The sequence below is a fragment of the Cnephaeus nilssonii genome (assembly GCF_951640355.1).
Source record: "Cnephaeus nilssonii genome assembly, chromosome: 5".
Lineage (NCBI taxonomy): Eukaryota > Metazoa > Chordata > Mammalia > Chiroptera > Vespertilionidae > Cnephaeus > Cnephaeus nilssonii.
Window position 1 is genome coordinate 88275851 of NC_137076.1, and position 26759 is coordinate 88302609.

The following is a 26759-nucleotide window of genomic DNA, read 5'->3' on the forward strand; positions in this document are numbered from 1 at the left end:
CTGCTCTCTCAGGATGTGAGGGGATGTTTAGAAATTCCACAGCCCACGCCAGCCGCTGAGTCACTTTTATTAAAGAGTGCCCCAGCCCCACTAGCCTAATGCCTGTCTCGGGTGGCAGCCTCCGCTTGCCATAGCACCTGGGCGTGGGTCCCTTCTCTGTGCCTCAGTTTCCCCATCTATAAAGAGAACTCTGATCACTTATACAGTTTATTCACTCAACATCCATTCATTGAACAAGTATGTTGAACACCTACTATGTGCCAGACACTGTGCTGAGTGCTGGAAATGCAGTAGCCAGTAGGATACAGTCCTTGACCTCAGGGGCGCCCAGGCTGGTGGGAGAGAGACAATGCACAGGCAGGTACTCCAAGGGAGGGCAGGGGGCTGATAGGGGCATCTAACTGAGGTTGGAGGAAATCAGAGAGGGCTTCTGAGAAGAGGTGACTTGGAAAAGATGAAAAGACCTTCCAAGATGGTCAATCACTTCTCAAAAGAAGAAACCAAGGCCCTGGGGTGAACCGGGGAAGAGAGGGGGAAATACTTGTCTAAGGTCACCAGCATACTTCAGATTTCAAGACATATTTCTTTTTATTATGTCAAAGCTCTTGGAGTTCCAGGGAAGGATTCTTTCCCCGTTTGATAGACAAGGAAACTGAAGCTCAGAGGAGATACTTGAGCTTCCCAAGCTCACACCACAATGGCGGAACTGGAGCAAAATCAGGTCGCATGAGTGACACGCTGGAACAGCCGCAGGTGACCTGACCCCAGCGGAAGACCCACACTGCAGGGTAACCGGCTCTCCTGTCCTGCCTTCTTTCTAGGTTATCCCTCTCTCTGTCTCTCATTAGTCACTCAACAGGTATGTCGAGTACCTGTTATATTCCATTTCCATCCTCCTGCCTTCCCCCCCCCCACCCCGCCCCCACCAGCGTCTCCTCCAGGACCGCTGCTGGGTCCTCGTCCCCTCACTTCTCCCAGCCTCATCTCCTCAGACAAGATGTCTCTAGTCACAAATGCCTGGCCCTTAGATACCAAAGGGCATCATTTTATTTTTTTAATATATTTTTATTGATTTCAGAGAGGAAGAGAGGGCGAGAGAGATAAAAGCATCAATGATGAGAGAGAATCATTGATCGGCTGCCTCCTGAACGCCCCTCACTGGGGATCAAACCCAAAACCCGGGCATATGGCCTGACTGGGAATCGAACCGTGACCTCCTGGTCCATAGGTCGACGCTCAACCACTGAGCCATGCCGGCCAGCCAGGCACCATTTTACAAGGGCTTAGAGAGTTGATCTGAGTCACCCCCTACCCCACTACTATACACAAGGGAACTGAGTCCGGAGAGGGGAAGAAAGTGTCCCCGGTCACGCAAGACAGAGCCTGTTCCTCTGTCTACCCTCCTCCCGAGCCCTGCTCACAGGGCAGGGGGTTGCTTGAGCTGGGATTTTGTGCCAACCACAGGAACCAATCCTGCAGTCATTTCTTGGTCTTGTCCCAGTGGGGCTTGCCCAGCAGAGCATCTGGGCTGGGCCACACAGGGAGAGGGGTTCTCAGACTGACCCCAGGCCGTAGGGTGGGGGCCAAGACAGCCTCCAAGAGAGGGGGCCTGGCCCAGCTTTGTGGCAGCGGGTCATAGGGGAATACAGGGCACTTTAAAGATCATAGGGTCAGCCCGCACAGGGATTTCTTGTGCCCAAAACTCCATCAGTCTTTACAAACCACCCCCCTCCCCCTTGCTGGCATTTGCCTTGGTCATTCACCTCTGAAGTGTTGGCCCATCTGCTGGGACACCTTAGCTCAGGGCCAGTAAGGAGGTGTTTCAACCCCTAGTCCCCCCCAAACTAGTCTGGGAGTCAGGAGACCTAGCCGAGGACTTGTCATGTGGCCTGTACCTTGTCCTCCCTGAGCCTCAGTTTCCCCACCTGTACATGGGACTCACTGTGCTGGTAGGCCCCTGGGATGCTCTGTCTGCAACTTCCTTGGAGTTGGACTCTGGCTGAAGAGAGGAGGCTAGTGGGCCCCAGGGCAAGGGGACAGCTGGGGACCAGAGATGCAGCACAGAGGGGAGGGGGTGGCTGGTGGTGCCTCCCCTGGGAAGCTGGCGGCCGCCAGTTTCCGGCCAGCCCAGCCGTCCGGCTGGCCCATCTGGAATCACTTAGCCCCTATTACCATTAACCCTTGGCAGGCATCAGGGCTGCTACACCTCCTCTCAGCTGGGATGGGGTTCGGGGGTGCAGAGTCACACAGGACACCATAGGACACTCTCCGAGGGCTGGACAGTTGAGGCAGAAGGGTCATGACTGACAGGGCAGGTTCAGAAACTAGAGATTGATCTGGGTTCAAATCCCAGCTTCTGCAGGTCCAAGCTGCATGATTTTAGGCAAGTCATTTAGACTCCTGAGTCATTTAGTTTGCTCCTCTGGAGAGTGAAGCAATAGCAATGCACTTAAAGGGCTTAGCACAGTGTCTGGAAGTGTTACGATTGGGATAGTGGGTTTCCCTCATTCTGGCTGAAACCCATCACTGTGTGCCCCTGGGCTGAGCTCTCCTTCTCTGGGCCTGTTTCCTCTGTGCACTCTGAAGGGTGGGCAGTGGGCAGTGCCCATGGGCCGTACAGCACCGACATTCTGGGGTGGTCAGCATGGCCCCAGCCCCACTGTGAACAGGAGGAGCCATTAGTAGTATCCCATCTGCCCAGATGCTGGGAGCCCTGTCTTGGGGGAAGCTGGGCTGAGAGTGGGTGAGCACAGAGTGTGGGGAGCGCTGCCCAAGGTGGAGTGGGATGCGGAGGAGAGGGAGAACAGAGCTCTGAGCGTTGGGGTTCAGCACTTCCCCTCCCCACTGCACGGTGGCACGCTCAAGGGGAGCTCTGATGTGGGCGGTTCCAACCCAGCTCTGCCTCTTCCTGGCCGTGGGACCCTGGACAAATGACCTGATCTGAGCTGTCTCAGCCTCAGTGTTTTCTGCTGTAAAATGGGGATACAAGTGCCTACTTCACAGAGTTGTTGAGAGGCCTGAATAAGTGATGCATAGAAGGCACTTTATGCAAGGAACAGAGAAAAGCAAGAAAAATCCACAAAAGGTGACAGATTCTCAGGGAGCTGCTGTCACAGAAGTCCTCCGGAAGCTGGGACAACCCCTCGCTTTAGAGCCGCGATGACGGGGGCCCAGTGACTCAAGTGACTGTGTGTGACCAGGACTGGAAATGAGTGTTTGTTTTGTCTATATACTCTCATGCTCTTCCCTGAAGTAGGGAACCAGGCTGAACTGACCCCCATCTCGATCCCCCCCCCCCCCAACTACCCTTGTAAGAGCCGGAAGCCACAGTTCTCAGTGGGGCGGGCTTGGGGGTGGGAGGAACGGGGTCCGGAAAGGGCGCCTGAGTGGGAGATTTCCCAGGAGGCCGCTCAGCACTCACTCAGGCAGGGCCAGCGGCCACCACATCTGGCTCTCCCACGCTCCCAGCACTGCGCCCCCCACCCCCCACCCCAGGCTCCTCCTGGGCCGAGGAAGTAGCACACATGTCCCAGGCATCAGCACAGTCATCTTGGATGGATATCGGGGCCCCAAGAGTCCTAAGAGTGAGTCCATTGTACAGGCATGGGAACTGGGGCCCAGAGCACACAGGGGACTTGGAGCAGGTTAGCAGAGAGAGAAAGGGGCTGGAATGCAGGACACCGGACCTCTGGCTCAGTGCGCTTCCCCGCTGCCCACCCTGAGCAGGAAGGTCCTCATTCCTGCAGCTGGGGAGCCAGAAGAGGCATGCAGTGGCAACTGCCCCTTTCCCTCCTGGACACTAAGCATAGTGGCTGTCTAGTTGAGCACAGGGACCAGTGGGGACTTCAGGCCACATTCCTACCCCAGGCACCTAGGACTGCTCTTACTGGGCCAGACTGTAGCCACCAAGGCCTGACAGGGTCCCAGGATATAAGAGCTTCAAGACCTGCTGCTAAGCTTGCGTGGCTCAGTGGTTGAGTGTCGACCTATGAACCAGGGGGTCATGGTTTGATTCCCGGTCAGGATACATGTCCAGGTTACAGGCTCAATCCTAGTGGGAGGCATGCAGGAGGAAGCCGATCAATAATTCTCTCTCATCATTGATATTTCTCTTTCTCCCTCTCCCTTCCTCTCTGAAATCAATAAAAATATACTTAATAATAATAAAAAAAAAGACCCTGTTTACTTCAGTCTCTCCAGCTAGCCTCAGCCCCAGTGCCCCAGGGAACAAGGGTGGGTCCTGTGTGCCTACCACAGGTGTCTCAAGGTCATCAGAACAGCAGGACCCTCAGAGGCCACAAATCTCCCCGCCCCGGACACACTGGGTCCCAGAGAGGGCCAGAACCTGCTCCAATGGCACACAGCAAGTCTAGAATGGGGCCTCTGACTCTGACTCCAAGACCATCCTATTCCTCTCACCATTTCTCCATGCAACCAAAGTTAATTGAGCACCTACTGTGTGCCCTGTCTTCCTACAGCTCACCAGATAACACCAAGGAAACCACAACTTAATCATATCAAATTGTGATGTGTGATGAAAGAGAGAGAATAATGGGCTGGATAGGTGGGGGTTCTTGTTTAGGCAGATTAAGGCCTCCCTGGGGAAGAAATATTTCAACGGAGACCCGGGGTCAAGAGGACACACATAATGCAGGGACAGGAACCATGTTCTAGGTAGAGGAAACATGTGCAAAAGTGTAGAGGCCAGGAAGAGCTTGGAGTCCTTGAACAGAAAGAAAAGAATGGCTGAGAGCCAGAGAGAGGACATGGGGGGGTGGGAGGGGGGTATAGGCTAGAGAGGTAGTCAGGGGCCAGGTGTCAGGGCCTTTGGGCCCCAGAGGAGTCTGACTTTAATCCTGAAGGTCAGGAGGGGCCACTGCAGGATTTTAAACAGGAGACCAATGAGATCAGGTCACTGAAGTGCGCTTGCTAATGGGGGCAAGAGGCGAGGGGGTGAGGCTAGCAGGGATGCTGTTGAAGCCCAGCATGGGCTGACTGCTTGCCCCCAACCATCTGAGAGGCTGCAGGAATGCACCTGACAGGGAGTTGGGACTTCTGGGCCCCAGTCCATGCTTGCCCACGGACTCACCTTGGAAGCTTCCTTTCCTCCCCTGACTTCTCTATCTCCTCTGAACAGAGGGTCAGACACAGTGCTCCTTTGGATAAGGACATTCTGTCCCCTCTGCTCCCTAAGTGGCAGTGTTCTGGGGGACTGCCTCCCTCCTCCAGGGCACTGTTTCCCCACAGGGAGCGGAAGGAGAGTCAGCAAAGCTGGGACCATGATTGAGACCAGGCAGCCAGTGAGCCCCTCAGTAGTACCTGGCAGTGCCAGCAGATGGCGCCCCAGCCTCTGGAGGGGCAGGAAGAGGAAAGGAAAGGTACTACCAGGGGAAGGGAGGGGCTGCAAAGACACCTGACAGAAGCCCCAGCACCCACCGGAGAGCCTCGCATCTGCCCCCTGAAGGTGAACAAGGTGGGAATTACCACCCCTGCGGGCACCTCAGGCACAGCTGAGAGAGGGAGATTTCCTCGCCCAGGGTCACAGAGTGAGGTGGAGGCGTGGTTGGGACGAGCCCGCAGTCCAGGTCGGCCTAATGCTGGCCCTGGTGCCGACCAGCTACTCTTAAGTAAACCACTTCCAACAGAAAGCTGAGCCCAGAACCTTTTCTCTCCCAGGGCCATAAACCTGATTTAAAAACCAGGTTATCACCCAGATCTTTATGAGGCCATCCTCTCTGCACCCCACCCAGGAGGCCCCGGTGGGGGGTGTGGGAGCAGCCCAGAGGGAGGACTTCCAGAGGGAAGAGGGGCCCTCCCGGGGAGCCAGCGGGAAGGAGAGGTCCAATAAACAGCCGCTCCCAGAGATAAGGGGCTGTCAGAGAGGAAGAGGCTGTGCCAACGAGACGTGGTGGACGGAGGGGGGTGGTGCTTCTCCACCCGCACACGGTCACGGCACCATCGCTGGACCCCCGTCTAAACCAGTCCCTAGTGGCCACCTGGGAACACTGAGGCCCAGGGAGGTAAGGGCAAGTCAGAGGGGAGGACCTGCCATTTCAGCCACCCAGCCTGGGACTTTCAAACAAGGTCACAGTGTCCTTGGGAAGAAGCTGGGGGTGTCACATCAAGGCTGGCTCAGGTCTCTGATGGGGGGTGGTCCACCCAGAGGTGGTCATAAGGGATTCCTGAGGGTCTTTTGCACGATGAAGCCAGAGAAAGAGGAAGAACCAGCTATTTGTTTAAGCAAAACCCTGGGATTGGGGCGTGGGGGGTGCTGTGAGGCACACACAGGCTCACTATCCTCCCAGGCTGGCTCAGCTGGAGAGCAAAGAACTTCCACGCAGGCGCAGGCCGCTGCCTGGCTGGGTGGCCTCAGGCAGGTGACTTCACTTCTCTGAGCTGCAGGTGCTTCATCTGCAAAAGAGAGATAACAATCCAACTCTACCTCATGGAGGATGAGATAATCAGGTCCCCACACCCATCGGAAAGTAGAATGTTCCTATGAAACATTTCTTAAGCGGAAACAGCGTAAAGCAGAGAAGCAATTAACCTCAGGACACGTCTTACTAACGGATGCACAAAATAAATTGGGATGAAGCACAGGTATTTCAGACACAGATCGAAGCTATGATGGCTTGATGCGGAGATGCTGAGCGTAGCTCCTGGGGAAGGAGCTTGGAGAGGCCACCCTCGCTGCTCAGGGTACACACTGCCTCTCTGAGGGCTCATGGCAAAACAAATGCTGAAAGCTACTTGATTTTTTGCCTTTTTCATAAAAGCAAAAATCCTCTATCTGTCCCTTAGCAGAAACAGGTACTAGTGTAGGTCTTTCCTAAAAGCAAAGTAGTATAAAGTGAACTTTCAAAAAGTGGGGGATACCTGTACATGCAAACTACTTGGCATGGTGCCTGGCACTTACTGATGCTCAATAGTCATTCTATTGTTATTATTATCCAGCACAGGCAAAGGGTCCAACTCTGCAATCTCAGAGAGATGCAGTGAAGGGGCACTGTGCTGGGGGTCAGAATACCTGGGTCTATTTCCAATACAGCACTGACCTGCTGTGGGATCATAGAATAGAAAAAACCCACCTTCGTTCTGTAAGCTTCTGGGCCTTCATGTTGTTGTCATGTGAGCGAGTTGGCTCTCTGAGGGTCTTCCATGGTCAGGATGCTCTGGATCCATGCCGCCCCTGCTCTGCTACCCGAGGTGGACTGGAGGATCAGCAGGGCTGGGCTGAGGACCCCTCAGGCAATCTGGGCATTGAGAACGGCCAGTGAGGTCAGGAAACCCAGCTTCTGTACCCAGCCCTGCACCTGTGTGACCTTGGCCAAGTACCTGGACCTCTCTGTGCTTCCTTTCATCACCCAGCAAATGGAATGAATTTGCCCCATCCTTCCCAACACCCAGGGCTCAGGAAAGAGCAGGCTGGGGAGGCTCACCCTAGGGGTGTGTGTGGAATAGGAGGCAAGTCCAGACTTCACCCTGGGAGAGGACAGCACCGAGGGGACCACGGAGCAACTGGGATGGCTCCCCTAGACCTCAGGGCTCCCTGGCTCTGCACTCTCCCTGATCAAGGAAATAGACCCTGCTTTGCTGAAAAGTCCCCCATTTCTCAGCCACTTCCCAAGTCCTGGACACCATCTTCCTCACTCCTCTGGCTCATTCTCCACACACCAGCCACAGCCATCTTCCCACTCTCACCCTTGATAACATCCTTCATCATGCCTGGCCTGCTGGGCCTTGCCCCACCCCTCTCCGGACTCATCTCCTGCCCCCCATCTCCTGCCCCCATCACTAACACCAAACTGGTGCTTCAGTTCCAGGGGACCATGTGTCCCCTTGGGCCTCAACACTGCCCCTCTGCCCACAATGTCCTTCCCTACTCCCAGGGCCTTGACTCATATGTCACTTTCTCTTGCAACACTTTCCTGTCTCCTCCAATTGGGCCAAATCTGTGGATTCCTGGCCCTCACCAAGATGTAATTTTACCTTTATTTGTGATTATTTGATTCATCTCTGCATTTCCCTTTCCTATTTCTGTAAGCACCTTGAGGCAGGGTCTCATCCTGTACCTAAAAGTGTCAGCACAAAGGAGGAGTGTTAATACATAGTTGTCAAATGAATGAACACAAATGAATACCTATGCCTTTTCCCAACCTTTAAGCCTTCCATTTAGATCTGATTTAGCATATTCTTGGAGTCAGAGGTCACTGACCTTCCCACCCCCCCTCCCACCCCGCCCCAGGATAGGCCTCTTCTGCAGCATCCTTGACCAGGGACTTCCAGCAATCACTTACATACCTCCTGTGATGGTGAGCTCACTCTTTTTCATGACAAACCATTTCCTGATGGATGGCCCTTTAGAGAGCACTTCATTGTGGGTGGGTTGCAATCTATGTCTGTGCCTGCAGCTTTCTTTCTTTCTCAGGTCCCAGTTCTGCCCTGTCCCATTCCCCACACTCAGACCTTCAAGTGCCACTCCAGGTTTTCTCTTCCTCCAGCCGGAGCAGTCCCAGTTACCTCAGATCAGAGAGTAGAGCCCCGTCCTCCTCTCTCTGTACCTTTCCAGTTTCTCACGGACCCTGTGAAAGATTTTACATGACTTCTGAGTAAAATTTTACCAACACATCCAATTCCTGACACGGGAAGGGGGCCTTCCCTGCTGAGGCAGCCATGTCTGCATCCACATCAGCCACAACCCAGGCAGTCTCTGCTCCCCTCTCCAAGAGCAGCCTTCGTTTTATCGCATAAACTTGGGCACTGCCTCTTTCCTTTCTAGGCCTCAGTGCTTCCACCTGTACAATGGGAAGAGTTCCTCTGAGCAGGAAGGGGAGCCCTGGGCCTACTGTCCGTGCTCTGTGTCCATCAGAGCCCCCCCAAAATAAGATCCTGACTGGGGCAAGCTTCATGGGTGGGTCACCTGTGCAGTCATACAGGGCCCCATGTTTAGAAGGGCCTTATGCTTGGTTGAACTCTCTGCTGTTGCCATTTTGAAATTCTTAATTTTTTCTTTCTTTTTTTAAATAATTTTTTCTTTATTGATTAAGGTATCACATATGTGTCCTTATCCCCCCATTGCCTCCCCACCCCACCCCCCACTCATGCCCTCACCCCCCTGGTGTCTGTGTCCATTGGTTAGGCTTATATACATGCATACAAGCCCTTTGGCTGATCTCTCCCCCTTAGTAATTTTTGAATGCGGGATCTCACATTGTCATTTTGCACTGGGCCCCGTCAATGGTGTCCTAATCCTGACACGTCTGTCTAGCCCTGAGATACGCTGACCTGCCCCGGGCCAATGTGGTGACTCAAGGGAGAGACAGGCTGCATAGATAAGAATCTGTCTCATTCTGTCTACTTCTGGGGCCACATGTCCCTGCACATTTGGGGGCCCCAAGAAATGTCAGAGATCAAACCCCATAGGGGGCTTCTGAGCAGCTCCTTGGCTCTGAACCTCCTTCCGCAGCCTTTCTGACCCAAAGCCCTGTCCTTCAGGAAATCTTCCTCGGATCCCACTCCCAGCTCACTCATGGCCCCTCAACTGCCCACCTGCCCCTCCACTTGGGTTGCAGTGAAATGCTTGCCAGTCTTGGAGTGGTGGGTGCTAGGTAATACCCAGGAATTTGTGTTAATTTTATTAGATGTGACAATGGCAAATTATGTAAGAAAATGCCCACGTGCTGCAGGCGGAAGTATGTGGGGGTAAAATGACAGGCTGTTTAAAATTTGTTTTAAAATACTTTAGCAAAAAAAAGGAGGGGAGGAGGTGAAAGGAATCTTGATAATGGCTGAAGCTGGGTGACGGGTATACAGCGATTCACTATACAATTCTACGTTTGTGTGACCTCTCATTAAAATAGAGGGGGCAGGGGATCGCCAAGAGAATTGTGAGAAGTTCCTTAGAATGTCCCTCCCGAAGATGCCCCTGCCCCACCTCTTGAAAGAACTTGTGTATGTGCATATGTGCATTTTCCCCGGTAAAAACATCCACAGCTTTCATCGGAGACTCTGAAGGGTCGTGACCCCTGCCCCCAAAAGATTAAGAATTCCTCTACCTTCCAGACAGGAACCCTGTTTGAAGTCAGGTTGCGCCCTCCCCTGGAGCTGGTCGCTGCGGAGTGTGCCGCAGGCCCGGTGGCTGTGTGACCCTGGCCGGGAGCCCCCGTGCAGCCCCGGATGCCTTTCCTCCGCGGGGAGATGGAGGTGCCAGGCCAGCCGCTAGGCCGCCGACCTCTCCGGAGGCTCCGACGCTTCGCGCGCCTCGACGCGGGCCCGGGAGGCGCCTCCGCGTCCCCACCTCTTCAGGCCCCGGCCCGTCCACCTCCCACTTGGGGTGGCAATTTGTCTCCTTTTGAACCCCCCGCCCCCGACGGGTTTCCCCCTTTGATTCGCGGCCCTGAGGCTCCCCCCGCTTTGAAATGCAAACCCGCCTCAGCTGGGGCCGCGGGCCCGGGGCTATAAAAGGCTGGGTGGGGCGCCGGCCGCGGGCGGCGAGTTCAGGTGAGCTGTGCTCGCCGGGGCGGCCCGCAGCGGCGGCTCCCGGGCCCAGCATGCGCGGGGGTCCCTGCGGCCACCATGTACGTGGGCTATGTGCTGGACAAGGACTCTCCCGTGTACCCCGGCCCCGCCAGGCCCCCGAGTCTCGGCCTGGGCCCGCAAGCCTACGGGCCCCCACCCCCGGGGCCCCCGCAGTACCCCGACTTCACCGGCTACTCTCCTGTGGAGCCGGCCCCCGCGCCTCCTGCGGCCTGGAGCGCGCCCTTTTCGGTGCCCAAGGACGACTGGGCCGCCGCCTATGGCCCGGGCCCCGCGGCCCCGGCTGCCAGCCCAGTCCCGCTGGCATTCGGGGCCCCTCCGGACTTTAGCGCGGTGCCCGCGCCCCCTGGACCTGGCCCGGGCCTCCTGGCGCAGCCCCTGGGCGGCCCGGGCGCACCGTCCTCGCCCGGAGCGCAAAGGCGGACTCCCTACGAGTGGATGCGGCGCAGCGTGGCGGCCGGAGGCAGCGGTGGCAGCGGTAAGGACCCCCCCTCCCTGGCCGTGTGCCTCCTCCGGTTCCCCTGGGCACCGGCAGGTGCTAGGGCGAGGCCCGGCTGCCCCCTGTCTGACCCCCGTCTGCCCCCAGCTGACCTCTGCTCTGTCCCTGCTTGGGTCCCTGGAGTGCAGCCTCCCACCACTCTGGCCCTGGGGACTGCGCTCTCAGCTTCCCCTTCCGAATCCCAGCCTGCGGAAGCACAGCCTGTCTGTCTGTCTGTCTAGGTAGGGAAACTGAGCTCTGAGGAGTAGAGAGACCTGCAGTGTGGGTACTGGCACGGCTGGAACCAGAACGCGGCCCCAGACTTTTATCCCAGGGCTCTTTTAGCCACACCGGCCCTGGTCCTCACCGGTTTCTTCTACCCCCATCCCAACCCCAAGCGGAGGCTGCACAACCACCCCAGAAGGGAAGGTGCCCTGATTGTATGGATGCGGTCAGGGCACTTTCCTTTCCCGGTCCCAATCCACCGCCCACAGTGAAGAGATCAGTGGATCATATCATCTGGACTGAAAAAGAGTCTCTTTGGTTAGATTGGCGCTTGGGGGGGGCTCCCTACCTTCCCATCCCAGGGTCCTTCCTGAACTCTTGACCCTGGGGGAGGGGAAAGCAGGAGCAGTTGGGAAGGTGGCTGCTGTTTGGCTCCTGAGCCTGTGAACCTCCTGCCCCCAGGCAGGCCTCTCTGATCCACCCTCTTCAAAGGCAGGGGAGGGGGCAGGACAAAGGCCCAGCTTTAATGAGGGGCGGCCTGACCTCCTTTATAGGTCCCCCCTTTGTCATGTAACAGGCTGCGCCTTGGCTCGGTAGTGACTCCTGTTGGCCGGAAAGTGAACACGATACCCCATTGTCCTGACTGTGTCGGGCCTGTCCTGACAAAGGCCACCTGGCCTGGTGGGCGGGAAGTTGGCCTGCCCACCCTTTGATGTCCAGCCCCTCCTCCCCTTCCCCCAGCTGGGAGGGAGCCTGGGACTTCCCCACCTCCTCTCTCTTCACCCCCATGTCTCCACACATGCCCAGCTCACCCAGGGGGCAGATGCTGGGGAAGGCTTGGTCAGTAGCTACAGGTCTGGCTGCAATCAGACCACCTTCTTGGGAGGCTCAGGGACACATAACCTCCTAAGTGCCCCCAGAGGCCTCAGAGGACTGGGACTTATGGCCCAGCTTTGCCCCTTGTTTCAGCGGCCTTGGCTACGTTATGACAGCTAACATTTACAGAACCCTTACTAATGGACCAGGCACTGACCCAAGACCTTGCATGTGTTAACTCATTTAATTCTTATGTTATAGTAGGTACTGTTGTCACCCCCAGTGTTGAGATGGAGAAATGATGGCATAGAGAGGTTAAATACCTGCACAAAGCTGTATAACCAGCAAATGGTGAGGCTGGGACTTGAAACCTGGCAGACTGACCCCCAAGCCTCTGGGCTAATTCTCTAAACAGCTTCTCTTAAATCTGTCATCTCTTTCTGAGTCTCAGTTTTACCATCGACAGGAAAGGAAGGGTCTCGTATCTTTGTTTGAGTTACCAAAGGACCCCTTTGAAAAATTAATGGAAAGTACAAATCTTAGCTCTAGAAAAGACTGTTGCCTAAGTCGGTAGACAATTTCAGGAGTTCTAGGGGCCCCAGAAGCTTTATCCATAAACCCCAGTTGAGATCCTTGCATTAGATTATATGAGAGAGGGTTGTGGGGCCACACCCTTAGGGTCCTGCAGTTCTGTGTGCCTTCCTTGGAGAAGGAAGCCCGCATTTCCTGCTCCACGATTCCAGTTGTTGCTTCCTGCTGATTGGGTGGCATTGGAGATGGATGGGGAGGTTCCCTAGGGGCGGGACTTGCAGAGAGGCCCTCACTGTGTGAGGCAGAGAGAGTGGGCCAGTGGGGGTCAGAGGCCTGGGGGAGCTTGCAGGCCGTGTGATGTCAGTCAGGTAAATCACCTCTTCTCTCAGCACAGGAGCCGAGAGCCCAACTCAGCCTCTGACCTCAAAAGTCATTTGGACACTGTTGTTCTCAGGCAGAAAAAGGGCGTAGGAGTAACTCTGCCTAAAGGCAAAAGACCTCTCTCCCTTTACTCCCAGACCGGAGACGAAAGGGCGAAGGGAGGCATGGGGGCTCCTGAGGAAAGTGGCTGCCCCTAGGAGTCAGGTGGGACCCATTCTGCCAAGGAGGCAAGAGCCTTGGCCTTCTGAAAGCTAGACACTGCTGCCCGTGGGCCCAGGGGGCAGCTGGCTCTTGACCAGTGCTCCTGAGATTCAGGCAGAATTGGGGTGGGGTTACAGACCCTCCCTGGGAAAGAGGCCAAGTCTCTCCCCTATTTGGCCTCAGTTTTTCCTTCTGGGCAAGGAAGATACAGGCTCTCTCAGGGTGTTTGCTGTGTCCACGCTATTGTCTCAAATGGCAGAGGGAAGGTTAGTGCATGCCACCCACCCCCGCCCCCCGGCTGGATTTCCTGCAAATGTGGTTCACTGGTCACCATGCCTCCTGGTACCGTCTTGGCCAGCCCATTTTCCCTCCCTCGTGAGGCTCTCGCCTTCACAATATCTGCACTGGACATTTAGAGACCAGACATACAGATGGAGAACTGAAGCCCAGAGTCTGGAAGGAATGTTCTAGTTTCACACAAGTGGAAGTTGGACTAGAATAGATGTTGGATGAGTCAGTTAAAAATTTTCCAAAGGTTTTCCATCATTTTTAGGGCAAAATCTTCACTCCTTTCTGAGAGCTCTGAGACTGTAGAGCTTCCTGCCTTCCTGACCTCATCCTCGGCCACTCTCCCTTTGGCCACCAAACTAGCCACTCCAGCCTTCCTTCAGCTTTTCAGATATGCCATGTCCTACTGCAGGTCTTGTGCATGTGTTATTCCTTCTTTCCAGAAACCTTTTCCTGGACTTCTCACCCTTCAGGTCTCAGCTTAACGGTCACCTCCTCAGAGATGTCCTCCATGATTTCTCAAGGAAGACACCCCCCCCCCCCATACCCACCAATAATCTTTACCATGTGTCCTGTAGAGCGCTAACCCTGACTGCAATTTATTCACTTATTGGTGTGTTTGTGTGTGGTCTGTTCCCCTACCCACCCACCAAGGTAAACACCTATGAGGTCTAGAGCCATGTCTATTTGGCCTGTCACTACATTCCAGACACCCAGCTCGGTGTATGGCATTTAGCAGGTGCTCAATGCATATTGTTGAATAAATGAACAGGGCAAGTGTGAAATCTTGGCTTTGACATAGATTTCTGAGGTCCCGACCCTGGAGATGGGACCTATGACTGTCCAGGCGAGCAGCTCATGCCAAAGGTTGCTCCTCTCTCCCTGCTGGGACAGTGAGGTGGCATCCTCACCTGGGAATTGGCATGGCGAAGGCTGGGACTAAGTCCTGGCTTTATTCTAAGGAGGTGCCAGTGAAAATGGGGGAGATAAGGGCGAGGCTGTTGCCCTTCATTCCACGATCAAAATATTAAACATTTCCAAGTGATTATTGTCACTTGATTGAGGCCAGGGTAGGAAGTGACTACAAGGGGTTCTAGTTTTTTGCTTTCCCCCTTTGCGTCTATACATACCAGCCTTTTCATTAAGAGTGTTCTAAATCAGCCTTCTGTCGATAAACAGGGCTTCACAGGTTAATGACCCGTTAGGGTGGCTGAGGTCCCACACAACCAGGGAGATGGTCACTCAGATGATGAGACGGCTGCAACAGGGTTTAGATCTTGGTCCAACCCCTTCAGCTTTCAGATGGAGAAACTGAGGCCCATGGAGGGATGAACCACTCCTTCCCCCACCACATTCCAGACCCTCTCCTTGGCCCATTGCCACAGCCACACTGGCCTCTCAACTCCAGCCTCTCTGACGCCCCAGCTGTCTTCTAAACCATTAACAGATTTACCTATTCCAGACACACCCCCTGCTCAAGAGCATTGCATAGCTCCCCACTGCTATGGAATCGCCACTGCATTTTATGCCATTTCATTGCTATAAAATCCAGCCCCATTTTTGTGGCATTTGAAGCCCTTTTGAGAACTGGCCCCCAACCCACTATTGAAGCTACTGTCCCACTGGTTTGTCTAGATAAGAGATGCTTAATTGCAACAGTTAAGATCTGGGCCTTAACTGTGAATGAATTTCTGTTAGAAGCTGTGTTAGCATCGGGAACGCTAATCTGGATCATTTCTCTGAGCTTCATATTCTCCCACTGTAACATAAGGTTAACAATAGGATTGCACCTTGAAGCAATGGTACCTAGATCCCCAAGCCTGGCAAAGTAGGTGCTCAGTGACCATCGGTACCTCTGACCATCTCTTCTAGTCCTTAGCAGGTGTCTCAACCTGAACTACCCTCCCTTTCCTCTTCTACATTTTCACCTGTTCAAATGCTGCTCCTTCTCCAAGGTCACCTCCTCCAGTAAGCCCTCCTTGGTTCCCCCTCCCGGCACTTCATCAGGCCCTTGCATTAACAACATTTACCACCGACTGTATTTATCTTTATCAGTTCCGTCCTTCTCGCCATACCTTGCCCATAGTAGGAACTATTGATAAACCTGATAACTGTGGTTTTGACTGAGTCCTTACCGTGTGCCAGGCACTGTGCCAAGAACTTTGCCTGGGTGATTCCACCTAAGCCTCATAACAACCCTAAGAGGTGTGAGGTTCTATTATTAGCCTCATTTTACAGATAAAGTTAATGAGGCTCAGAGAGGGTAAGGTGGCTTGCCAAGCTCACACAGCTGAGACTGGCAGCACAGGGTTCCAGCCCGGACCCTGCAGCCTAAGGAGCACCTATCAAATAAAGCAGCACCCTGGGCACAGGAGCCCAAGCCCCCTTCACGTGCGTCCCAGCCCAGGTGGGGAAAAGGAGGCCAGTCAGGGAAGAGCGGTGGAGGCTGGAGGGGGAGGGTGGGCACAGCAGGGGCCGAGCTGTTTAAAACTGGCTCTCAAGGCAGAAGCTCCATGTGACACCTCGTCTCTCAGATGTAGCTGGGAAGGGGGATGACCCAGTTAGAGGTGGCAGAAGGCTGTTTTTGGTCGAGTGTTTTCTCGCCCCCGTTTTGGCAGATACTGCTGCTGAGAGCCGAGGGAGTCTTTCCGAAGGTCCAAAACGGCTTTGTTAGCAGCGGTGTCTGGCTTGTCAGGAGGAAGTTATCTTAATGGGCTGACCCCTCAGATGTCTGTCTGGGAGCTCCTGGGATTTGGAAACAATTGCATCTGGAGTCAGGTCCATCATTGTGTTAACAAGCTAAACCCGCTTTCCACACTCACCCCTTACGTTTGTAAAGGGGCGTCTAGATCCCTCCGCATGACGGAGAGGGAGCAGGTGTTAGTGAAAGAAAGCCCAGGCTGATGCTCCAGGCTCAACACCCTCCAGCTCCAGGCTCAACACCCTCCAGTGACTTCCCATTGCTCTTGAAATCAAATCCAAACCCCTTATCCCAGGGCTCAGCTCTGCTAGCCTCTCCAGACTCATTATGTGCCTCATTCATTCATTCATTCATTCATTCAGGCAGGCCGGCCTGTGGGCAATAATATTCTCCAAGTGTCTCTTCTGTGCCCAACATTCTTCTAGGTGCTGGGGATTCCATCCAGAACAAGGCAGACAGGGTCCCCTCAGGGAGCTGGCACTGTCTGCCCCTGACTCTGCTTACTTCTGCCTTGGGGCCTTTGTAGATGCTCTTCTCCCTTCCTAGAATATTTGTCCCCATCGGTGACATGGAAACCTCCTTCTCAACCTTCAAGTCTTGGCTTAAATGTTGCCTCCTCCCGGAGACCTCACCCAAACTAAACAAAGTATGCCTCCCACCTCCCGCCACTGAACCTAGCTCTCAGCTCTATGCTTGCTTTCCTTCATACTAATCAGTTTGTAATTATTTCATTTGTTTGTTTTTAATCAGTGCCGCCCCCCCCCCGCCCCCCGTGAGAGAGGGGAATGAATTATTTAACAAATACATACCAAGCATCTACCACAGTAATAATATGAACTAGCATCTATTGACTGCTCAGCATTTTTTCAAATGCAGGTGTTTCTGACCCCAGAACAGCGCGTGTGTGCATTAGGTTAGTGGCTTTGAGGACGGCTGTGGGAGCAGTGCAGGTGGACAGACAGGTGTCCTTTGGAGGTTGAGCTGACCAGCTGATGGATTGGATGTGGGGAGTGGGGGAGTGCCAGCAAGGCTTTTGGCCTGCGTGGCTGAAGGATGGGGCTGTTGACTTAGATCAGGAAGGCCAGGTCAGCGGGTTTGTGTTCTGTATTCAACGAGATCCAGCAAGTCCTCCCAGTGTGCCAGCCACTGTTACCGGACTGGGCGAGCAAGGTGGCATGGTGCCTGCCCTCATGGAGCATAGGAGGGGCCAGGCACCGGGGGAGGGGGTTTGCCAAGGTCACAAATAAGCTAGAAAAGGGCAGGGTTGTCCGATAGAACTTGCTGTGTGACGAACATGCTGTCTATCTGTGCTGCCCAGAATGCTAGCCACTCGCTGCGTGTGTCTTTCCAGCACTTGAAATATGACTGATATGACCAAAGACCTGAATTTCAATTCTGTTTTATTAATTTAAGTATAAAATAGCCACGTGTGGCTAGTAGCTGTCACAGGGGACAGTGCGGGAAAGTCCCGAGGGTGCTAATCCACTCCAGATGGGCTCCTTACTCTCCATCGTGGAATCTCTCCGGCCTCTTCCGTCTCGAAGTGCTCTTCATCGTTATCTTCCTCGTCACAGCTAGCTTTCAATAATTACCTGTTAAGTAGATTGTCACATCTAATCTCTGCAACCACGGTGTATAGGGAGGAATTCATGTCCCCACTTCACAGATGAGTAAACTGGGATTCAAAGAGGTCCGGTGACTTGCCTGGGTTCACACCGCTGGCCCGTGGCTGGGCGGGGTGAGAGCCATCGGGTCTGTCTGGCTCTGAAGGCTCTGTCCTCCTCGCTGCCCCCCAGAGCCAAGTCAGGCTGTGGGCCTCCAGGAAGAAGATAGGGCAGGGGTGACACACAGGTGGCCTGGGAGGAGGAGGGTGACAGTGGGGAGGAGAACCTTGCCCGAGGCTGCAAGGATCCTGGTGTGGCTGGCCCGGCCATTTCTCCCCACCCCATACCAGCCTCACCCCTGCTCCGGGGCTTGAATGAGGAACTGTGATAGAGCATCCCGGGACTCACAAATGAGCAGGAACAAGGACCCAGTCAAGAGCCCAAAAGAAAGCTTCATGGCCAACGAGACATGTCTATCCATCATGGAACTGGCCGGGTCAGGGCGGCCACCACAGAGGTCCCACCCCTGGCAGCACAGATGAGGAAACAGGCCCAAACCGAACATCACATGTGCAGCCGGTGGCCCAGCCAGATCTCCCCACACCCAGGCCAGCGTGTTCTTTGCCCTGCTGCTCCCCATCAGGCGGCATTCCTCCCTCTCCCAGGGGAGCCTCCGACATCCGCTTCCACAAATAGCTCAGGTCTCCTTGCCGTCTCCACAGCTCTTTGCCCTTTACAAACTGCTTCCACATCCATCTGTTCCCCAGGGGGAAGGAAGCCCAGAGAGGTTCAGCCACTTGTCAACTCCTTCAGCTAAGGGTGGTCAGACAGGGGCCAGGTCTGGGGACCACCCCCCCCCCCCCCCGCCACATCCCCCCCTCACCCACCCCCGTGTAGCGAGCCTTCCCCAAATCTCAGGACAGTGGCAAAGCTGCTAGGATCAGGGCCTCTGCAGAAGCGCCACCACTCAGGGCTACCCTGCCACCTTTGCAGCCCTCTTATATATGTTATCTGGATAGCACCTCACGTGTTTCATATTAAAGTTATTTGCATGTGCAGCATATTTGTAATTCCTCCTCCTCAGTACACTGAAAACTGCCCACCCTTTCAGTGAAGTACGGCTCTCCTTCCCCACTCCAGTTTGAGGACTCCTGGCAGTGGGATTCCACAGCCACCCCGTCCTTCCCCCTTCCCCGAGCTCCCTCCTGCCCAAGGTCCCAAAGCTTGCCTTTCTCTTTGTCCTCCCCAGACGAGCACTACAGACAGGTGCCTCCTGCCCCTCATGTGTCTGAGGCACTTGGCCGGAGGATGTGCAGGCTATGCCCTCCCTGTGGGTGCTGCCCATGAGGGGTGGGCGGGGGAGGAGGGGTGTCTGGTTCTTATGAAAGGGCTCAGAGCTGCACAGAGCCCTCAAACTACAGGGCCCTCAAAGCTGACACCCCAACCCTCTTCTGATGCACAAGAGAAACTGAGGCCCAGAGAGCGAAAGGGACTTACTCAAGGCCATACAGATGACACAGAACTGGGACGAGGCCCTGCTGACTCCAGCTGATGGTCCAGATGCAGGAGATCTGGGGTGGACCTCCTGTGTGTGGGGGGAATTTGGGTGCACAGCCAGGGCTGGACCACACAGGGAGGGGTGACAGAGGGTCCAGGGCTGGATTTGTGTCCCAGGCTCTGAGAGCCCGAGCTGGCAGTGTCATCCCTCAGGGCCACAAGAGGGCAAAGGAAGTGCTGACCCAGAGTCCACTTGGTTTTCCTGGCGCTCCCCACCCGCCCTTGAGGCAGAGTCTGGACTCTGTCCTCCCCTGGCCCAGGCTGGATGCGGAGGCCCCGCTGAAGGCTGTACGGCTCCTGCCCCCTGTCCTCCAGCTGGGGAGGCTCTGCATCTAGACTCTCAGACAGGGAAATCGGTCTTAGAATTCTTTCAGCAACAATAACAAACACAATCAGAGAATCAACAAACATTGGGAGCTTCGCGTTTCCAAGTTGGAAGGGACCTTATAAATAAACAGTCTCGTCTAACACACCACCCATTGCACAAATCATTCCCCAACATTCCTGCCATATGGTTGTCCTGCCACTATTGGAAATGAATGCGATCTGTCCTTCCCCACACACCCATTGCATGCCAGGGACTGTGCTAGGCACCCTCCATCCATCTCAAGTGATCCCCTGGACATACCACGGTTGGGTGGCTACAGGAGAACTTACACTTTGTGGTAGGTGCTAGTGCTGCTCTGAGGCTGGACAGACCTGCGTTTAAATATACTTTTATTGACTTCAGAGAGGAAGGGAGAGAGAGATAGAAACATCAGTGATGAGAGAGAATCATTGATCAGCCGCCTCCTGGACGCCCCCTACTGGGGATCGAGCCTGCAACCCGGGCATGTGCCCTTGACCAGAATCGAACCTGGGACCTTTCAGTCTGCAGGCCGACGCTCTATCCACGGAGCCAAACCAGCTAGGGCCAGACCTGCGTTTAAATCCCACCTGCCAGATGTGAGGACTTCTCTGAGCCTCAGTTTCCCCATCTATAAAATAGGGATAAAAGTTGCACAACTTCATAGGTTGTTGAGAGGCGTATACAGACTGCCTGACCCGTGGACATGTTGGCCCTTACTAGAATAATAGTTATCCCCATTTTATAGATAAAGAAAGTAAGGCTCAGAGAGGTGGGGTGACTGTTGTGGATCACCCAGCCAGTGAGAAGCTGTACGGCACAACCACGTGGCAGGGTCACCAGAGAGCTCTTCAACTATCAAATCCCTGAGCCCTGTTTCAACCCCACTGAGTCTGAATTTCTGGGCTAGAATCTGTGCTTTCTCAAAAGCTCCCAAGCCCTGACCGGTTTGGCTCAGTGGATAGAGCGTCGGCCTGCGGACTCAAGGGTCCCAGGTTCGATTCCAGTCAAGGGCATGTACCTTGGTTGCGGGTACATCCCCAGTAGGGGGTGTGCAGGAGGCAGCTGATCGAGGTTTCTAACTCTCTATCCCACTCCCTTCCTCTCTGTAAAAAAATCAATAAAATTATTTTTTTAAAAAGCTCCCGAGCCAGTGCTGAGGCTGCTGCTCAGGCGTTTGTGCCATTAGCCTGTAGCTCCCAGGGCCTCTGCCATGCATACTGAGGGGATGGGGAACTTGACCTCCACGGCAGTCTGGTGCACATGGGTGGCCATTCCTCAAGTCCCAAAGCCAGGGCAGAGAGAGAGAGAGCCTCTCAGTTGGGTGAGTTACCCAAGGCTCTCCCTGCCATGCTCACCCCTGAAGATCTGGGGGCTCCCCCCACCCTCCCCCTGCCCACTCACACTGGCATCTGGCCCAGAGGGTTATTTATTAGGTGGCTGGGCGCGGAGGCCCCCATCAGACACCTGTTACTGGAGCCTGGACTTCCCCCTCAGCCCCAGTATCCCAGCGGCCTGTAAATCATTGATCCTGGGCCCTCTCCCCGCCCCGCCACTCTCACGCACCTCCCTGCTCCCTCCCTCCTGGGCTTCAGGGTGGCACAGGTGCTCACAGGAGGGGGGAGGGAGTAAGGGTAGCTTCAGGCATTCGGGAGGTCTGGCCCAGAGCTGTGACTGGAGCCCAGGGATCCTGTCATTAAAAACACAAGTTCACATCTGCACATGGTAAAAATGTAAGCACCCCTGAAACTCCCTCCTGCCTGGGGCTCCCCAGTTCTCTCTCCAGAGGCAGCTCCTGCTAATGGCTTCTTGTACATTCTTTCAGAAAGAACCCTACGGGTGCACAAACATGTGATGGGGTATATGTGAGTGTGTATCCCCATTTTTACACAAAACCAGTAACATTATTCACAACATTCAATATCTTGCTTTTATTTTTACTCAACAAAATATCTCCGGCATTGCTCCATATTGGTACAGATGGAGCTTTACAGTCTCTTTCGAATGATTGCATAAAGCTCGTCTCCATGGATGTGCCATCTTTTATTTAACATGTTCCCTACTTGTAGCATGCACAGTGATTTTAGTCTTATGTCGCTTCACACAGCTACAGCTTTGGACATTTCTCTGTGGGATCAGCTCCTGGAGGTGGGATGATTGGCTAAGGGGTATGCGATGCTCAATGAGGCTACACATCGCCAAGCTGGGCTCCTGTGGGACTCACTGGCTCCTGGGCCACACGGTGTGACAGCAAACATTTTGTTCTTTAGCAGAGCCATTTTCTTAGCAATGAAACTCTGTGCTTGGAGCAGCTCTATCAATAGAAGTTGGTCAGTAGGTTCCTGAGCCCACCAGCCCCTCTCCCGGGCCCAGAGGGGGAAGGGGGACGGGGAAGACCAGGTCCATGGGCTGCGTCTTCACTGGCAGCCGTGCTAGAACAGAGAGGACTAATTATCCAGATAGAGTCCTACCTCCCCACTGGTCCCACCCCCTCCCCCCAACCTGGACTCTGGGGAGAGCTGGGCTAGAGGTCGGGACACCTGAGCCCGGGACACCTGAGCCCGGGGTTCATACCACTACCAGGCAGAATAGCCCTAAGCAAGGGCCCCTTTCTAAGCCTCAATTTCCCCCATCCATGAAATGGGTGTGATGGATCCCTGCTTGCTCACGAGAAAGGATGGGAGTGAGAGCTGGGTGTCTTGGGGGACAGGTAACGGTATAACCACTGCTTGGAATCTCAGGCTGAGGTTTGGGTGGGCAGGGAGCCTCAGGCTGTGGGTCTTCTGGGCATTTCCAAGGCCCCCAGCCTTTAGACCCTCCGGCTGCAGCCCAGGGCTCTCAGGGGTCTGCCTTCACTATGGACGGGCTCCTCCCTTCCCAGAAGTACAAGTAAATGGGTGGTCTGCTGTTTGAGCTGCTGCTGCCAATGCTTAGGTGGGCTCCATGGCGAGTTCTGCAGCCCCTAAACATGGTGGGCGGGGAGTCGTGAATGAGAACGGAGAGCCAGAGCTCTAGGCCACGGGACGTGGTCTTGGGCGAGTTCGACTGCCAGGGCCTTCAGTGACCCTGACTGCACAGGGAGGCTGGACTGGAAGGACGCACCAGGCCTCTCTTACTTGGATCCCTGGCAGCTGTATAACCATCCTGAACCGCGGTCTCTTCATTTATAAAACGGGAGGAGACTAAACTCCCATGACCCCTCTGGGTTTAGCCCGGCGAGCCCAGTGGGCTGAGGAGGCAGAGCTCTGGGCTCCGGCGGTGGTGGCATTAGGCAGAACTGATTTTGCGCTGGCGTTGAATTTTCTAGGCCAAGGAGGGGCTCCATCTGGACCAAAGCCTTAGCAGCCACTCCCTTGTCCCTTTCCTGGGCCAGGCCTGGCGGCCAGCCGAGGCTGTCCCGTGCTGCGTCGGGCAGGGAGCTGAGGGCCGTGGATGTGGGAGCGTCCAGTGCGGTTCCGCTGCTCTGGCAGGAAACCAGGGAAAAGAGCCCAGTAATATCTGTTGTCTCCCATTCTCCACAAAACCATTTGGCTCTTGAGGAGCCCAGTGCTGCCCTGCCAAGTTGCATGGGCTTGGTGGAGGGGGTGGGGGCTGGATCGGGGTACGGGGTAGTTAGGACAGGGGTGCTGTGACCCAGACAGAGGCAAAGGCTAGGGTGTTGTGGGGGCACTTGGGTGAGGCAGGAGGGGGTTGATGGGGATTCAGAGACCCACCATGCCCTGGTGGGACGCATGTGTGGGTCTGAAAGTGCTTGCATGTGCCTCCTATTTATAGCCATGTGCTCAGCTTTTTACAAAGAAAACTCATGTTTAGTCAGGCCTCCACACCAGCCAGGCCAAGCATGACTCTTAATATTCTCTCCAGACAGACCTCTGATCCCAGCCCCAAAATAAGCCCTGACATTAACCCCAGTCAGCCCTCCAATCCAGTTCCTGGCCCCAGGCTGAGCCCCATGTAGAAGCCAACCCACCGCCTTCTCCCTCCTGGGTTATTGCAGGTCTCTCTGTGCTTCCTGCTTCTTCTTGCCAATCTGTTCTCCATGCAGCAGCTATTGACACGTACTTCAGACCTCGTGTCTCCTCTGCGCAGGACGCTGCAATGGTTCCCATCCCAGACAGAGGAAAACCTGGAGTCCTTTCAATGGCCTGTAAGGCTCTGGGCTGCCACCCCTCCCCCCTTCCTCAGTGCATTCCAGCCACGCCTCACTGTTTCTCACACGTGTCAGATGTCAGGCATGTTTCTGCCTCAGGGCCTTTGCACGTGCTGTTCACTCTGCCTGGAGCCCTAAATCTTTCCGTTTTGCTTTTACTGATGTACCCCAGTGCCTGTCTCACAGCAGGGGCTCAGTAAGTATTTGTGAGCTGAGCAGTCATTCCTGCTCTGTGCCCAGGCACAGGCAGAAGGGTGGATGGCTTCAGGAAGACCAGCCCCTATCCACCCCTAGCTCAGGGCTTGGTGTTCAGGGCTAGGGCTTCTTAAGGTAACGTCTAGGTCCTCAAGGGTCACCAGCAGCCACATTCAACAGAAATCGAGGTGCCATACACCCCAGGACAGTCCGGCAAGCGTCCGCCCTGCCTACAGTGGCTCTTCCCTGCTCTCCTCTGCACAGGAGAAACGAACAGCTGCCATCATTAGTCTCCACCTGCCCTTGCCTGCCAACTGTCCCTCCATCTCACTGGTGTTCACACCTGTGGTCTGGGCACCTGCAATGGAACCACCTGGGGAACATATTAAAAATGCAGATTGTACGCCCAGGCTTTCTGACTCACATGGCCAGGGATGCCCTGGAAGCTGCTTTCCACAGGCTCCCGGATTTTCTGTCACGCAGCCACGTCCACAAGCGGCTGGGTTAAAGCTGGGGGAGCTGGTGATCAGAGGAGGGCTCTGGGTCAGGAGACCAGGATTGAAACCCAACCCCACCAGCAGCTTGCTGGGTAACCCCGAGAAAGTTGTTTTCCCTCTCTGTGCCTTAGCACCTCCCCAAAGTGCTTGCCTCTCAGGAAGTCTCCAAGCCTGAGCCTGGGGGGCATGATTGTCACCCCCAGGGCTGGGGTGTACCTCCCTCCCCACCTCAGGGTCCTTCTTCTAAGGGCTGGGGGCCCTGCCTGTGCCTTTCGCAGGCTGCCCCTCCGCACTCACCTCTCCTCCTGGCCCCTCTGCTTCCCAGGAAAGACCCGGACCAAGGACAAGTACCGCGTGGTCTACACCGACCACCAGCGCCTGGAGCTGGAAAAGGAGTTCCACTACAGCCGTTACATCACCATCCGGCGGAAATCGGAGCTGGCTGCCAACCTGGGGCTAACCGAACGGCAGGTGTGTGGGACCCCCACCTCAGCCACAGGAGCAGCACTGGGAGTCTGGCCTCCAGGCTGTCAGGCAGATTACGGAGCTCAGTCAAAGGAGGAGAACAGAGAGGTTGAGCCTCTGGCCATGGTCACACAGCACAGCAAAAACTGAGCTACTGCCAAAACCTCTCCTGCCTCAACAAGACCCAATATCCCTAACTCCCAGTAGGGAAATAGGGGATCTGATTAGCTATAGACCAAAGCCGGCTACGATCGGTGCTGTTTAAATCCAGACAAGGGAGTCGTCACAGGCAGAACAAGGAGGGCTTCCTGGAGGAGGGGTGTCAGAGTATGGCCTTGGGAGATGGGGAAGAAGAAGGCTACAGGAAAGCTTGTCATTAGAGTCGGGGAGCATGTTTTAGAAAGGAAATGTGTTCGGGTTCCACGAATGGTCTGGGTGGCGGGAGCTGGAGGGAGGCCACAAACGCCACATTAAGAAGTGAGAGCTCAGCTGTCCTCCCTCTCTTCCTCTCACTGTCCCTGGGTCTCCGCACCACCCACCTCTGTTCTCCAACCACAGGTGAAGATCTGGTTCCAAAACCGGCGGGCAAAGGAGCGCAAAGTGAACAAGAAGAAACAGCAGCAGCAGCAGCAGCAGCAGCCCCCACAGCCACCACTGCCAGCCCACGAAGTCACCCCCACTGCAGCGGGGCCGCCCCTGGGGGGCCTGTGTCCCAGCTCCGCTAGCCTCCTGGGCGCCTCCTCCCCAATGCCTGTCAAGGAGGAGTATCTGCCTTAGCCCCCTGCCCACCCTTGTGGGCTGGGGGCCCGGGGAACTCAGATGCTGGGAATGTGGCTCCCGTGGGGGCTCAGGAGGCCTGGTCTGAGTCCCAGCCCTGCCACTGACCTTCTGCGTCACCTTGGACGAGTCACCCACCCAGCCCCTGTGTGCCCTTGGCCAATCTGTGCAGTGAGCTCTTTGGATAAGGACATTTTCCTTTCCTAGGCCTCAGGGGGATAAAGGAACCCAGGGTGGGAGGTCTCAATCCCTAGAGGGCTGGGTGAGGGAGTCAAGATAAGTCCCCATCCCTATCTCCTTCTCCGTAGGTTCAAGGGCAGAAGGCTGCTATAGGGACTAGACTGAGCCTGGAGAAAGGAGATGGAGCTGAGGGAAGATGGAATGTTGACCTGTGGGGAGGAATGTGACCAGCTCCTACCTGCCTGGTCCTGCAGCCTCGCCTCTACCTGCCCCCATCCTAACACACCCTGAACCGCTCCAGGCTGACGCAGAGCAAAAGCCCACAGGAATGGGCCCGAGAGGCTCTGCTGATTGTCCCCTCTGGGCTGCAGAGCCAGATCCCCTCACTAGTACTTTCAATGGGGCTCCAGGGTGGGGGCGGCCCTTGGAGGGGGACAGAGGTCAGAGCCCGCCCTGCCAAGCCCCACCTCACCAGGCTGTCCCTCAGGCTGTCCCTCAGGGCCCCGGCCGCAGTGGGCCCTCGCAGGACTTTCTCTGGACCAAGCAGAGCTCACGGCTGGGCAAGGGTTGTACATAGAGTGGAATCTCTTGGATACAGCTTCAAGAATAAACTTTTTTCCTCTTTTTAAAGATGCATCAAAATCATTTTACGTAGCATTAAAGGACATGTTAAGTATAAGTCATCCTCCCCCTTTCCTGACACTTGCATAAGCCCTTTCAGTCTCCGTCGGCCTACACCAAGGTCACCTTTAAAATGCATTTGAACGATTAAAACATGACATTGTTAGAGTAAGTCTATGAGACCATGTAAAATTTTAAGTCTGTTTTGTA

General features: G+C 55.1%; 1 protein-coding gene across 1 annotated transcript; it reads left to right on the forward strand.

The window, feature by feature from the left end:
* Positions 1-10575: 10575 nt before the first annotated feature.
* CDX1 (caudal type homeobox 1) lies at positions 10576-25748 on the forward strand (the record flags this gene model as incomplete). The annotated part of the gene is made up of 3 exons (XM_079770332.1): positions 10576-11014; positions 24832-24977; positions 25530-25748. The coding sequence occupies 3 exons, from the start codon at positions 10576-10578 to the stop codon at positions 25746-25748; spliced, it is 804 nt and encodes a 267-aa protein (XP_079626458.1).
* Between the last annotated feature and the right edge of the window lie 1011 nt (positions 25749-26759).